This window comes from Mauremys mutica, chromosome 12 (genome assembly GCF_020497125.1).
Source record: "Mauremys mutica isolate MM-2020 ecotype Southern chromosome 12, ASM2049712v1, whole genome shotgun sequence".
Taxonomy (NCBI): domain Eukaryota; kingdom Metazoa; phylum Chordata; order Testudines; family Geoemydidae; genus Mauremys; species Mauremys mutica.
In genome coordinates, this window is record NC_059083.1 from 57,136,017 (window position 1) to 57,150,586 (window position 14,570).

Below are 14,570 nucleotides of genomic sequence, written 5' to 3' on the forward strand. Positions count from 1 at the left end.
AAGTGGAGAGGCCATGGCTTAGATACTCAAAAACCCAGAATGCTGCATACTGTTTTTGTTGCAAACTCTTCCAGTCTAATGTTCCAGCCACACTTAGTTCTACAGGGACAAAGGACTGGACAAATCTGGCTAGAAATGTGGCATGCCACGAGAAGGCAGCAAATCAGCAGAGAGCATTCCAGAGGTGGAAAGAGCTTGAGATGAGCCTAAGGTTAAAGGCCACCAGAGATGATGAGCATCAAGAGAAGATTGCATCAGAGTTCTGAAAAGCCTCTTTGCCATTGTGAGGGGGCTTGCTACCCAAAACCTAGCACTGCGCGGCACTTCAGATCAGCTGCATGTGCCAAACAATGGAAACTTCTGCATAGAACATCCTCACCACACAAGTTCCCCAACCCACCACCCTTTCTTTAATCATAATAATAATTCATAATAAATAAATGACTATTCATCAAAAGAAAGAAAGAACGTCCTAGTTCTTACATCTCCTGCTTTCTTTCTATATGTCAGTCTTCTTTAGATCATAGGGGCTTTGTACCAGGGAGTGTCCTTACTTTCTCTGTCTTGTAAAGCACACACTATTGACACTGACCAGATAAACAATGGAGACATCACACACACACAAAAATAACCAAACTTTTTGTCATAAAGACTGTTCTCCTCAGTAAAGCAAGCTATAAACATTAGGAAATGCACAGAGGACTAAAAGGCTGCAAAGTGAAGCACTCTCAAGTTAGGAAATACCAGAATGAGCATTGCCTGTGCAACGTTAACTCTGCAAGAAATGAGGCAGGGATCCTACTGGCAAAAGACTCCTTCAATACACAGCACCAGAGCAGAAAACCCTGTGCACTGAATAAGGCAGGGGTTCCGTGGGAAAAAAATACTATGGGATCATGTCATTAAAGTCTGCATCATCCTGCAAATGCACAAGAGGACAGAATTGAAGGTGCGAGGGCAACACTTCTTTGGACATTTGCTAACCTGAGAATGCTTCACTTTGTAACCTTTCCATCCTGTTGAAAAATCTTGACTTTGTATTTCCTAATGATTTTATTGATGAAAGCAAACGTAAATAACGTTAAATGAAGAGGTTTTGTTTGTTAATTTCCTTTGGTTTTTTTTTAATAGAAAGAAAATCTTTTATCTATGTGCTGTGTAATGGAGTGAGCACCCGCTCCAGCCTGGAAGTTGTTGGAAAAGCCCTGCAGAAGGCTGGGGCTGGGCAAGGTAAAATCCTGGCTGACTGGGGGAAGTGGCTGCAGCTGGGGCCATGCCCCAAACTGAGCAACAGGGCCTTATAAGAAGGCCAGGGAAGCCAGAAGGATCAGTCTTTCTCTGTCTGTAGAGGGAGAAGGGCCTGGCTGCATGGAACTAGAGACAGGGTACCTGGGTGGAGCAGGGCTGGGGAAAGGCAGAGGAGCTGGGGAGCTACAGCCTAGAAATGACTGGCAGTAGCCTGATACTGAGGCGAGGTGGGAATAGTGGGTTGGAGGTTCCCCAAGGAGGACAGACCCTGACACTGAGGGGTTACTGCCAGGGGGCAGCACCCCAGCTAAAGGGGCACTGGGTCCAGGGAGGGGCACGGGGGTCAGGGGACAGGTGGATCATTGGCCTGCAGAGGGCTCTCCGGAGCTGGAATGAGCTAATTCCCAGAAGTCACCAGCTGGAAGCACTGCAGGGGTGAGTCTTCACCTCTACAAGCTGTTTCAATAATGAAGCTCTTACTCATGCGTTGGTTCAGTCTATATTTTATTGCCATTGTTCTCTTGGTAAAAATCCCTGTTTCACCACTCAGTGCTGTGCTGATCAGAGTATTGAAAGTCATTAAATTAAACTGAATTAAAACAAAACTCATTTTATGCAACTTCCGGGTCAGTGAAAGTTCTCAGCTATAAGCCTGAAAATACAAGAACCAGAGAAACAATATCCAAGAAAAAGAGCTGGAATTTTTCATTTTGTTTTCACCTAGGCCTTACTGAGGAAAGTAGCAAGCAGCTGCCCTTTGCGAAGGAACACAGCACTGTACCGCAGCACAAACCCCACTGAGCACAGCAGGGGCTGTCCTGGTTATCCAGCTCTGGCCCTGTTTCATTACAAACTTCCTGTCTGTGATGATGTTCTGGTAACAAGGGGGCAATCAGCTGTCAAAGGTAGCTGTTGCCATGGCAGCCAGTGTGCTAGTCATTCTCCCCAAGTATGAAAATGAACCGGAAGGAGGGAGTGCTGACTGGTGGGTTCTCTCTGATGTCACAATGCTACCGCTCAGGCAGCACCAGTGGGCAGCAAATGTGTGGTGTGTATGTGTATTTGGGGGGGCAGGTTTCCCAGTGCTCCCGTTTCCCCAAATTTCCTAAAGAAGCCAACAACATAACTACCCAGAATACACATTAATGATGATTCCACCCACATGATAAGTAGTCGCTGAAATTTGATTCAAATCCTTCATGGCATGTTTAGAAACAAGGGTTCCAAAAGAGGAGAGGCCTTGTAAAACAGGAAATGTTGCTGCTCTGGTGCATTTGTGGTTGTGTTAAAATTGAATACTGTGACTTTAAATGTTGGGCAGGGTTCCTGGGCGTGCTTGCATGCTAGGGAGCTCGGTAGGGCAGCACACAATCGGGGCGTAGCAGCAGCCAGTCAGCAGGTACCAGTGAGTTGTGCCTCTCTGTTATAGGCAGTAGCCTGCGTTCTCTCCCTCTCATTTTTGGGTTCTTACGTGTTGTTGTTCTGGCTCCTAAGAAACAAATTAGCGAGACTTTGCGAACGTCCAGCAAGAGAATTTTATATTTTCTCTAACTTCTCTGCTTGTGTGGCACAAACCATGAAAGGCACAATCTCATCCAAAATAAAATAAACTTCTCAAGCCAAATGTCCTTTTGAAACAAAAAAATGGAACCATTTCATTCTGGTCAGGTTGATCTTAGTGAAGCACTTCACTTTTCCTTCCCCTTTCACAGGGAGGAGCCTAAATTAGGTTTCCCTAAATCCATGATTGGAATAGTGACGCAAAGCCTCACTAGAAGCCAAGCAGCTCGGAAAGAATGGGATGATCACAGTACAGTAGAACCCTGTTTATCTGACCCCCCAATATCCGGTTCTCGGTATTAACCCAACAACCAGCGCACACAGGTCCAGAAGTGGGCAATCTCTCCTATGGTCCCTAGATGGCGCTGCAGCCTGGCACGTTCCCATTCATCCGATTATCCGATGTTTTGGTTAACCAATCTGGCCCTGGTCCCAATTCGATGGGATAAAGGGGGTTCCGCTCTCCATGGGAGCGATCGTTTGATACAGGGGATCTGCGGCTGGTGTTATTCCTTGTGGAAAAGTACCACTTGCAAAACTGATGGGAGGGGCCTTCTGAGGTGGTAGGTAGGGCGGGGTCACGCTGTTACCTGAAATGTACACAGGCCCCGCAGCAGGGACGCACTCGGACTGTGCATATAAACAGCTTAAAAGCGCATCACAACAGTGAAACCGTTGTCAAGATGCTATTCTGTGCAGAGGATTGTAAGACAGCCCCTGTTCCTGATCTGAGGCCTGAATGCCATAGGGATATCCCACTTGAGAGCATTGAGGTGTGTGAAGAGGTCACCCTAAGTGAAAAGACAGAGGTCATGGCTGTGCTGCGAAGTCAGTGGCAGGTATGATCAAGCAGACCAGTCCTGACTTACAAAAGTTGCCAAAGATGAACATTGTGGGATCACAACCTCCACCCAGCAAAGCATCCCACAGAACTGGTACCTTGTGGCCTCAAGTTCATAAGGAGATGACAAACCTGCTGGACAGGGAATAATTAAAGAGTGAAACAGTCCCTGGGATGAGGAGGTCGTTTTGCTGATGTTTATAGGGAGCTCCTCCCGAGTATGGGGGGCAGAATGGGAGGAACACGAAGGGGCTTGTTTGAAGATTTAACCAGGGAGTGATGGTGGTTAGCATCATGGGCCATGTAACTACGAACAATGTATGGCCTTAAACCAGGGGTGGGCAAACCGCCCTGTCTGCAGGCACCGCCCCTGAAGCTCCCATTCGCTGTGGTTCCCAGCCAATGGGAGTTGGCTGCTTGGGGTGGTGCTTGGGGCATGGGCAGTGTGTGGCGCCTCCTTGCTTTCCCTATGCACAGAAGCCAGATTGGGGATGCGTTGCTGCTTCTGCAAGCCACACGGAGAGATGGTACTCACGTTTTTGTCGCTCTTATCTGGACTCTCTGCAATTGGGTCACATCTTTCCTGAAAAGTGGTGCCCAGAACCGGACACAAGACTCCAGTTGAGGCCTAATCAGCGTGGAGTAGAGCAGAAGAATCACTTCTTGTGTCTTGCTTACAACACTCCTTCTCTTGCCTCCATATTACAAGTGGCAAACAGAGACAAAGGGAGACTAAACCCAGGTGTTTTAAAGGTATTTAGGCCACGTAAGTCCCATGGATTTCAATGGGATTTAGGAACTGAAATCCCTTTAAAAAATCTGGCCCAAAGTGATTTGCTCAAGATCACAAAGGAAGTCTGCAGTGGAGGGGGAATTTAAACTCAGACCCCTCAAGTCTTAGGCGAGTACGATAACCTCTGGCATCCTTCCTTTCTCCTGTGTGTGTCTAATGACGTGTTTCTGTCTATCTAACCCCAGACATAACCATGTCTCTGTCTATCTAGGCCCATAGCAAAACATCCGTCTGTCTAGTGTCTACCTGTCTGTCCCCGAACAGAACCATCTGTCTGACTATCTAGCTATAAAAACACCTCTCCATGTGCACCTCCCTTTATTTAATTGTACAGGGTTTTCAGGTGGGGTCTGTGGGAACTGAGATAATAATGCTGGCAAATGGAAATAATTACAGTCTGAGCATCTCCTCTTTATATCATCTGCTAAGTTAACCAACGTAGTTCAGAAGGTAGTGGAACAAGCAGGGGGAGGTGTCTATATTGCAGAAATCACATATAAGTGCATAAAGGAGAAGCTGTAACACAGTTACTGGACACTGTTTTTCAAGAAACATGGCGCCTTCCTTCATTATCGGGCTCAAGTTCCATTTCCATATTGTTTTCTCCTGTAAATCATATGATGATATGCAGAAATTTCTGCACAATGACTTAATGAGCGAGAACTAGCTCATATCTGCACTCCAGTACTGATCAGAAAAACCAGTCCCCATATTTACATACAGCGAGGTACAATTTTCTGGTGTATTGTCCTCCTCAGGGTGTCCTTCACCACCTTGTTCCTCAAGCTGTAGATCAGGGGGTTCAACAGGGGGATCACAAGGACACGGCCACCATTTTCTCCCAGTCCAGTGAGCTGCAAGAGGAGGGTCATAAATATGTAAAGATCAGGGTCCCATATAAGATGGAAATGACAGTCAGGTGGGAGGTGCAGGTGGAGAAGGCTTTGTGCCTTCCTGCTGTGGAGCGGATCCTCAGGATGGCAAAGATGATGTAAGTGTAGGAGATGAGGATGGTGAAAATGGTGCTTATTGTTTCTATGACTGCAAAGATGAAATGCACTCACTTATTGATACGAAAGTCAGAGCAGGAGATTTCTTGGAGTGGACAACTATCGCAGAAGAAATGATCGAGGACAGTGAAGTGGCTGAAGGACAGACTGAATTCAGTTCACGTACGCACAGTGGCATTGACACAGGCGCTTAGGGAAGAGCCAGCCACCAGCTGGAAGCAGACTCTCTTGGACAGGATGACATTATAAAGCAATGGGTGGCAGACGGCCACAAAGCGATCATAGGCCGTCACAGCCAGGAGGCAAAGCTCATTGTTGGCACAGAAAGAGAAGAGGAAAAACTGAACCACACACCCAGGGAAAGAAATGTCTTTACTCGTCACTAGGGAACTGAGCATCGCCTTGGGGGCAATCACAGAGGAGGAGACAACATCTAAGAGGGACAAGTTGCTGAGGAAAAAGTACATGGAACTGTGGAGTTGGGAGTCAACGCTAATCAGCACAATCACCCAGACATTCCCCACCAGCGTGCAGAAATAAATGGCAAAGAAGAACACAAAGAGGATGTTTTGCAGCTTTAGACTGTCAGTGATTCCCCGGAAAATGAAGCCAGTCACTCTGGTGCAGTTTCCGGGAGCCATTTCTCCTGTCACTGTGCTCTGTGCCAAAGGAGAGGCAGAGGAGGGGATAGAAGCAATGGGTACCCCAACAATAAATCTGATGTACAGTGGAGACTCGTGTTCTCTCTTAAGAGATGCCGAAACAACGGAAATTCCATTTAGTCATTGTTTTCAAAGCCCATTTTGATTATCTAGACCAGTGGATTTTTTTCTCATTTGTGAATGAATCCAAAATTTTGAATGGAGGTGGAAATTGTAGACACAATCTGTGGAGCCTTAGGAATCCACGGCCCACAGGTTGAGAAGCCGTGTTCTATGGTAATAACCACCTCTGGAGAACCCCTTAGATACAGTCTGTGGATCCCACGGTGTTCGCAGACGATAAATTCAACCCCCCCCCCAATCTAGTCTAATTGCTGGTATAACACAGGTCATAATTTTTTTCCAATAGTTTTCATTGTAAATTAGAGCATGTCTTTTAAAAAATCATCCAATCTTGAATTAAAAATTGTCCGTAAACTGAGTATCCACCACAACCCTTGGTAAATCATCCCAAGAGTTAATTACCCTCCCTGTTAAGAGAGGCTTTTTATGTCGAGCTGGTCAAAATTCCCACCTATCCCCTTGGAAAGTGTTGAGCTTTTATGAATAAAACCCCAAATCCAAACTATTTTGGGGCTGGTCTATTTTGGCTGAAATCTGAAGTATTTTGGTTTTGAAATGGAGCAACTGGGAGATGTAGTCGAACCAACAGGACTGGCCTATATAGGAGAATGGAAGCCTGAGCAACTTCAGCTGGACAGATCAGCATGTGGACTGCTCAGCACTGAAGGTGTTTGAAAACAGGTCAGAGAAACACCCATCGGGATGTTTTCTTGGTGTTACTTGGTCTTGTCCCAGCATGGGGAGCCTGACTTGACTCAATGAGGTCCCTTCCACCCTACATTGCTAGGACTCCCGAATAACAATATTTGTATTGATTATTATTTTATTTTATTTGTTGTAAAAATGCTGATATTTCCATGGAAAAGTTCAATGCAAAGGGGATTTGTTTGTTTTTGTGGGAGGAGGGGAATTTTCATCTATCTCCTAGGAATGTAGCGTTCCCACTCACTGTCGGAGAGTCTGATCCAAAACAGATTGACGCCAAGAGAAGTTTTTTCCATTTCTTTCAGCGCTCTTTGGGTCAGGCTATTTGTTAATATCAGATTTTATCATCTTTCCAGCTAGCAGAGTGAGAAGCAAGGCAAGGTAACACTCAGTGTATTTGAACCTTCTGCACTCCCTAAAGCAGGTGATCTTCAAGGCAAAGAGATCAGTAAAGTTCACACCGAATTATAAATGTACATGAACTCACAAAGGAAAAAACACGTCCTCTTTTACTGAACTATTCAGTATGAGATTTTGAATGCACTGAAATCAGGAAATTGAAAGCAGGGTCTAAAATCCCAAGATGTTTGTGACAGCTTTACCTGCCTTTAATTGATTAGTAGAATCCTAGACTATCAGGGTTGGAAGGGACCTCAGGAGGTATCTAGTCCAACCCCCTGCTCAAAGCAGCACCAATTCCCAACTAAATCATCCCAGCCACGGCTTTGTCAAGCCTGACCTTAAAAACCTCTAAGGATGGAGATTTCACCATCTCCCTAGGGAACCCAGTCCAGTGCTTCACCATCCTCCTAGTGAAATAGTGTTTCCTAATATCCATCCTAAACCTCCCCCACTGCAACTTGAAACCATTACTCCTTGTTCTGTCATCTGCTACCACTGAGAACGGCCTAGCTCCATGCACTTTGGAACCCCCCTTCAGGCAGTTGAAAGCAGCTATCAAATCCCCCCCATATTCTTCTCTTCTGCAGACTAAACAATCCCAGTTCCCTCAGCCTCTCCTCATAAGTCATGTGCTCAAGCCCCCTGATCATTTTTGTTGCCCTCCGCTGGACTCTTTCCAATTTTTCCACATCCTTCTTGTAGTGTGGGGCCCAAAACTGGACACAGTACTCCAGATGAGGCCTCACCAGTGCTGAATAGAGGGGAATGATCACATCCCTCGATCTGCTGGCAATGCCCCTACTTATACAGCCCAAAATGCCATTAGTCTTCTTGGCAACAAGGGCACACTGCTGACTCATCTCCAGCTTCTCGTCCACTGTAACCACTAGGTCCTTTTCTGCAGAACTCTGCAGGTCCCAAGTCTGTAGCAGTGCATGGGATTCTTCCGTCTTAAGTGCAGGACTCTGCACTTGTCCTTGTTGAACCTCATCAGGTTTCTTTTGGCTCAATCCTCTAATTCGTCTAGGTTCCGCTGTATCCTATCCCTACCCTCCAATGTATCTACCACTCCTCCCAATTTAGTGTCATCTGCAAACTTGCTAAGGGTGCAGTCCACGCCATCCTCCAGATCATTAATGAAACAACATCCATAACAAAATGCCATGACCAGTCCACTGGCCAACTCAGCCAATGCAAAATACAGCCAGACCCACCCAACCACCTCTCTACGTGGGCTCCTACCTGAAATCTCTTTAAAGGTAAAGTTATGGAGCCAGATCCTGAGCTGCTATAAACTGGAATAGCTGGTGGACTTTTCATTCAAGCACTTTAATACTTTGAGATCATTTGGGGTTAAAATCTTGCAAATAAAAACATGGTGAACAATATATTTGCATGAATATTCAGTCATTTCCCTGAGATATGCATCTTCTGCAGAAACTGGTCTTCTTTGGCTGCTTTTTATTACAGCTCCTAGTTTTTTTCAGATTTGCCCATCTGTGATTATGAACAAGGTCGCCAGTAACAAAGTTGTTGCATTTCTCCATGAGACAAAAAAACACCAAAGATAGGAATCAAAATTTCCATATGGAAAGGGAAGCATAAAGTCACACTCATCTGGAAGCCCTCTTTCCTAGTAAGGTGGCTATTTTGGTACTAGATTTCTACAATTCTTTACCTTGTCAATGTGAAAAATTAAAATGCACATGTGTGCACGCACATAGGGTTAGAAAGGACATCTGGAGGTATCTAGTTTAACCCCTTGCTCAAGGCAGGACCCATCCCCAAACAGAATTTTACCCTAGTTCCCTTGATAGTCTCCTCAAGGATTGAACTCAGAAGCCTGGATTTAACAGGCCAATTCTTAAACTACTGAGCTATTCCTCCTCAGGGGGCTGACTCTCAGCTCAGGCACAGGTGGGGTATGTGTCTCATTAAAATACCAGTTGCGTCTCCTGGCAGCAGGAGGTAGGTAGACACCAATATATGGCCTTCAAATATTGTTCAAGTTCTTAGACACGTTGATGCTTCTCTTTGTCTTTCCCTCTGTTTCATGCAGTTCATGTATCTGAAAATCCCCCCTAGCAAGCAGCACGTCCAATCACAAATACACTTAGAGGAGCACGGCAAGATTTTAATCAATATCTGCCAGGATTAGGGCTGTGAAGACGGTTTCTTTCAGAGCAGCAGGACTAGACGTCTGGATGTCACACAGCCAAAGGGCAAGGAGCATTCTGCTGCTGAGCGCTGAGCGAGAAGGAACATTTGCAGCAGCAGCATGAGAGGGTCCAGGAGTCCAGTAAAAAGTCAGGAAATGCAGCTGCATGTTCCCGTCCGATTCAGATCTTGATTGAGCGCTGTCAAGGGCCCTCACTTGATTCCCAGCAGACTTGGGGCTGGGGAACAAAGACAGGTGTGTGAGGGGCCATTGAGGGACCAAGATAAAAGGGGATTTTAAAGGAATTTGACTGCACTTATCTCATGGCCTGGGGGGTGAGGAGCAGCAAATCTCACCATTTCTGGTGTGTTAAAGCCCAGCCAGTGAGGCAATTTATATAAATGCCGGCCTGTTACCTTTATTCCCAGGCAGTGCTTGAGCATCGCCAGGCTGGGAGCTGCACTGAGCCGGTCCCCTGCCGAGAGCATCTGGGGAGGCTGCTCCTTGGACAACAGCATGAGGAGGCATCTGGGTCCCCACAGGCCGTGTTGTGGCTGGCACTGCCCCTGCTGGGGGGTGAGGAACGGGACCACTCCACGTGCTGCTTCCTTCCTTCCTTGGCGAGATACAGGGCTGGGGAGAGGAGTCGTAGAGCAGAGCCCCCCCGGGGAGAGGGCAGGGGTGGGAGGGCGTGAAACATGGAAAGACAATCGTGACCACCTGTGACTTAGTCCCCGGGGTTCAGTCTGGACTGTGGGACCGCGGACCCCTCCCAAACACACCAACCACAGCCGGCCTTGACATTGTGATGCCGATGTCAGGCTCCAAACCTCTGGCAGTTACCCAGACACCCGCAGGTGGGGGCACACCCAACTGAGCACTGCCGCGTGGGGTGTGTGATGGGGCAGGACGGGGGATGGGGAGCCACGCTCGGGACGGGACGGGGAAGTTGCCGGTACCTCTCTCACCGGAGCTGCCCTTCAGTGCTCCTCCAGGCCACCATCCCCCCGGGGCGGAGGCTGGTTACTGCGGGTAACTGGACTTTCAGTGTCCAGGTGGCTGGGACTGGACCCCAGGCTAGAGCGGAAGAGAGTGGGTCTGGGTGGCACTCCCTATGCACCCCCCAGGGGGCTGGTCCAGACCCCCGGTAACCCCCTGGCTGTTCCTCTGTTCCCCCCCGGGGGGCACACGTCACAGTTTGGGGACCACTGGCTCAGAGTCTATGGAATGTGTCTAAGCTGCTGTATGCATTCATTTCATTTGAAACGTCTGTTTCCCGTGGAATAAGGCGATATGTACGTTTGGCTTTATAACTGTAACAGTGCTCTCTTTTTGCTGGCTGGACTGTGACAGGGCTGGAGCTAGGAAACAGAAGCCGAGAGCCCCAGGTTCACCCTGCGTTAGTCCTAAAAGACAGTCAGTGCTGAGAGATTACTACAGCTCTGCCACCTGTTGGAACCATGGACTGTAACTCATCTGTGTCTAGCTTTGCCTGCTTTAACTGGTAAATAACTCTCATTGCTTCTGCCTAGTTAATACATCCTTAGTTAGTTCATGACAGGGCTGGCCGCAAGCATTGTCTTTGGTGTGAAGTCTGAGGTACAAATTGATCTGAGACAAGTAACTGGTCTCTTAGGACTGGGAGCAACCTGAATCTTTTGTAGTCTTTAGTGTTTAGCAACCACAAGCACTCAGTTCTGCTTGCTTTCCCTCAGGCAGGACCTTCCACTGAGGCACAATGGGCTGGCTTCCCTTGTCTGCCTAGGGGAAAGATCTTTGCCTAAGCAGGTGTCTCCTCTATGTTCAGTTCCAGAAACTTCAGCCCCCACCTACACCCCTTGGTTGAAGGACACAACTTCCTCAGCTTGCAAGAGCTCTGTTCCTTTGGGTCTCTCTAGTGATGGAGGCCAAAGACAGTTTCTCTCCTGGCTTATATCTCCCAAAGGTCAACGAGCTTGTTTCAAGAGGCAGGATGGCTTCAGGCTGTTCTTCCTGCCTGGGACTTCCCGTCCCCCCGTGTGTAAAAGGGGCTTCCATTGTTTTCATCCCACCAGGCATAATTTGTATAGGAGATAGGTACCTAGCGCCCCCCTCCCCCGCAGTCTGTAAGAGAACCTGTGTCTCCCTGTTTGGCTGCAGACTTTAAAGCATATCATAAAGTATCCACATTTCCTCATATAGTGTTTGTACAGACATTTCACAATGATATTAAGCACCAGGGGGTCATTTGTTTTCAGAAAAACCTCACCCTGTACTCTCGTATAATACAGTACTATTGTATCCAATCAGTTGATTCAGTTGATTATCACATGAAGTTCAGACCAGTAAATCTTTGCAATGGACCCTTCTGAAAAATAAAACCCAGAAGAGCTTCTCTCTCCTGCTGGGTGTAGACACCAGGCTGTCTTGTCCCCCGCTTCTCAGTGTGAGCTTTGATGGGTCTGTGTGCGGCTTGAATGTAAACTGAGTTAAACACACAGTCCTTCACTTAGGATCAATCTGTTTAACAACTCCCCCGGCATATGGAGTTTGAACTCATTTTAGTGCCCATTCCAGTGTATGTCCATAACTCTTAGCAACCATCGCGTACATATATCACACAGGGATATGAATGGTCAGAGAGTTATCAGTTTTCAAATGATACCTCACAATGTGTATTTTGCACAAAGATTGTTACAGTCGTGTGTAGGGTGTGAATACTGGGGTCTAGTGTCACTGCACACATGGTCTGTCAGCACCAAAGATGAGGAAGAACTGGGGTATGATGGGGAGCCAGTCTAGGAGGCGGGGGGACGGGGTTCAGATGACCAGTCGCAGAAACACAACAAGGAGAAGGACCCTGGGAACGGTGGCAGACAGACTGGCACCATTCGGACACAGGCAGCGTGTGGAGCCTCCTGGCTTTCCCTATGCATAGAAGCCGGATTGGGGATGTGCTGCTGCTTCTGCGAGCCACACGGAGACATGGCACTCGCGTTTTTGTCGCTCTTATCTGGAGTCTCTGCAAATGGGCCACATCTTTCCTGAAAAGTGGTGCCCAGAATTGGACACAAGACTCCAGCTGAGGCCTAATCAGTGCGGAGTAGGGCAGAAGAATCACTTCTTGTGTCTTGCTTACAACGTTCCTTCTCTTGCCTCCATATTACAAGTGGCAAACAGAGGCAGAGGGAGACTAACCCCAGGTTTTTAAAAGGTATTTAGGCCACATAAATCCCATTGGTTTCAATGGGAATTAGGAACTGAAATCCCTTTAAAAAATCTGGCCCTAAGTGATTTGCTCAAGATCACAAAGGAAGTCTGCAGTGGAGGCGGAATTTAAACTCAGACCCTCAAGTCTTAGATGAGTGCCATAACCTCTGGACCATCCTTCCTTTCTCCTGTGTGTGTCTAATGACGTGTTTCTGTCTATCTAACCCCAGACATAACCATGTCTCTGTCTATCTAGGCCCATAGCAAAACATCCGTCTGTCTAGTGTCTACCTGTCTATCACCTTTTCATAATTAAAGCAGGAGCTATGCTATGTATAAGAAGTCAATTAAAACCCCAAACTAGGAATAAACTCTGATAAGTTCAATAATCAGCATTCTTGTTGAAATCAGTAAGATTATGTTCACACTGGTTCACTGTATATTAACTGAGGAGATATGAATGAAGAGCCAAGTTAAGCAGCGGGAGCTGAATTAAAACTATGGGTGAGACCCTTATGCCTGCTCTGGCTTCTTGCACAGCCTAAAACTGGAGTTCTGCAGTGGGGAAGCAGAGGCAGCAAGTGAGTTTGGAAAAGCTTCCACCTCCAAAGAAAAGGACCCTAATGAATACCAAGTAAAACATCTCCCTCTCTCCCGTGCTCACATGCAGTATCTTATCATCCTGTACAACCTATGGCTACAAATCTCTATAATTTACCATGAGTGACTGGAGACAGTGGCAGGACCAGTCTGTCCTTCTCAGAAGATAGTTCATTAGCAGAGTCATAAAGGAACTTCCTAGAGAATCTCCACCTAATGGGCCACAATGAATTGCAGGTCAAACAGCATCAAGAAAGATGATTCCCTTGGAAGCTAGGTGGGTCCTGATGTTCCTGTTCCTTCTCCCGCTTCAAACTAAGAAGAAAACTCAACTATGCAAGAGAGATTTCATTCCATTGTTGGTGTGTATCCACCCCGAACCCATGAGACCTTCCATGGGGGCAGAGAATGGTGCACTGGGGAAGCGCATTCCATTCTGTACTGTCTTTATTCACAATCTTCCCTCTCCAGAGCTGTCGACTGGGAATATTTCACCTGCACAAAACTTACTCTGGGAAATTTTAAATGAAAATGTTTGATATTCAAATAAATGAAGCACATTTTTAGAAAAAAAAAAGAAGAAAAGACCCTCCATTAAACAAGATTCTTTGAAACCAAGGGGTCTTGCCCCAGCATGCGGAGCCTGACTCGACTACATGAGGTCCCTTCCACCCTACATTTTCATCTTCATATGCACAGCGTATGAAATCTTTTAACTCGTTACAGCACAATGGACCAGACACTCGGTTGGTATAAATCACCATAGCTCTGCTGATGCTGATGGATCCGTGACAACTGACGCCAGGTGATGATCTGTCCTGATATTCCCAAACTCTGACATGCAGCGTTCAGGATAGTTTAGGCAGTTGGTCCCATTTCACTGCAAGTTATTTTGTGAGAGAAAACGAAGACAACATTTTGGGGTCAAAAGCATCAGCACTTTGAGAACAGAAAAACAATCTTTTCTCTTGGTCGACAGAATGGATTTCGGAGTTTTCCTTGGGTATTAGAACTGCAAGAAAAATTGACCTCTCATCTTAGTCTTTGCCCCGTAATGTTAAAGCTTGTTGCAAGATAGAGATCTCTCTCTCTTGAACTCAAATGGATTGTGTAATGGGAGGTGGGGTTTATTTGTTCTGCCAACACCAGGGGACAGAATTCCTCAGAGGTCTGAATCACAAGTCAGGCACAAGCGGAGTGAGTGTGTCGTTAAAATACCAGTTGCATTTCCTGGCAGCAGGAGATAGGTAGACACCAATATATGGTCTTCAAATATTGT

General features: G+C 46.7%; 1 protein-coding gene across 1 annotated transcript; it reads right to left on the reverse strand.

Moving 5' to 3' along the window:
* Nucleotides 1–5,310: 5,310 nt before the first annotated feature.
* LOC123346991 (olfactory receptor 1052-like) lies at nucleotides 5,311–6,093 on the reverse strand. Its single transcript, XM_044984417.1, has 2 exons — nucleotides 5,619–6,093; nucleotides 5,311–5,483 (listed from the first exon to the last, which is right to left on the reverse strand). Exons 1-2 carry the CDS (start codon nucleotides 6,091–6,093, stop codon nucleotides 5,311–5,313), a joined length of 648 nt encoding a protein of 215 aa, XP_044840352.1.
* Nucleotides 6,094–14,570: the final 8,477 nt, after the last annotated feature.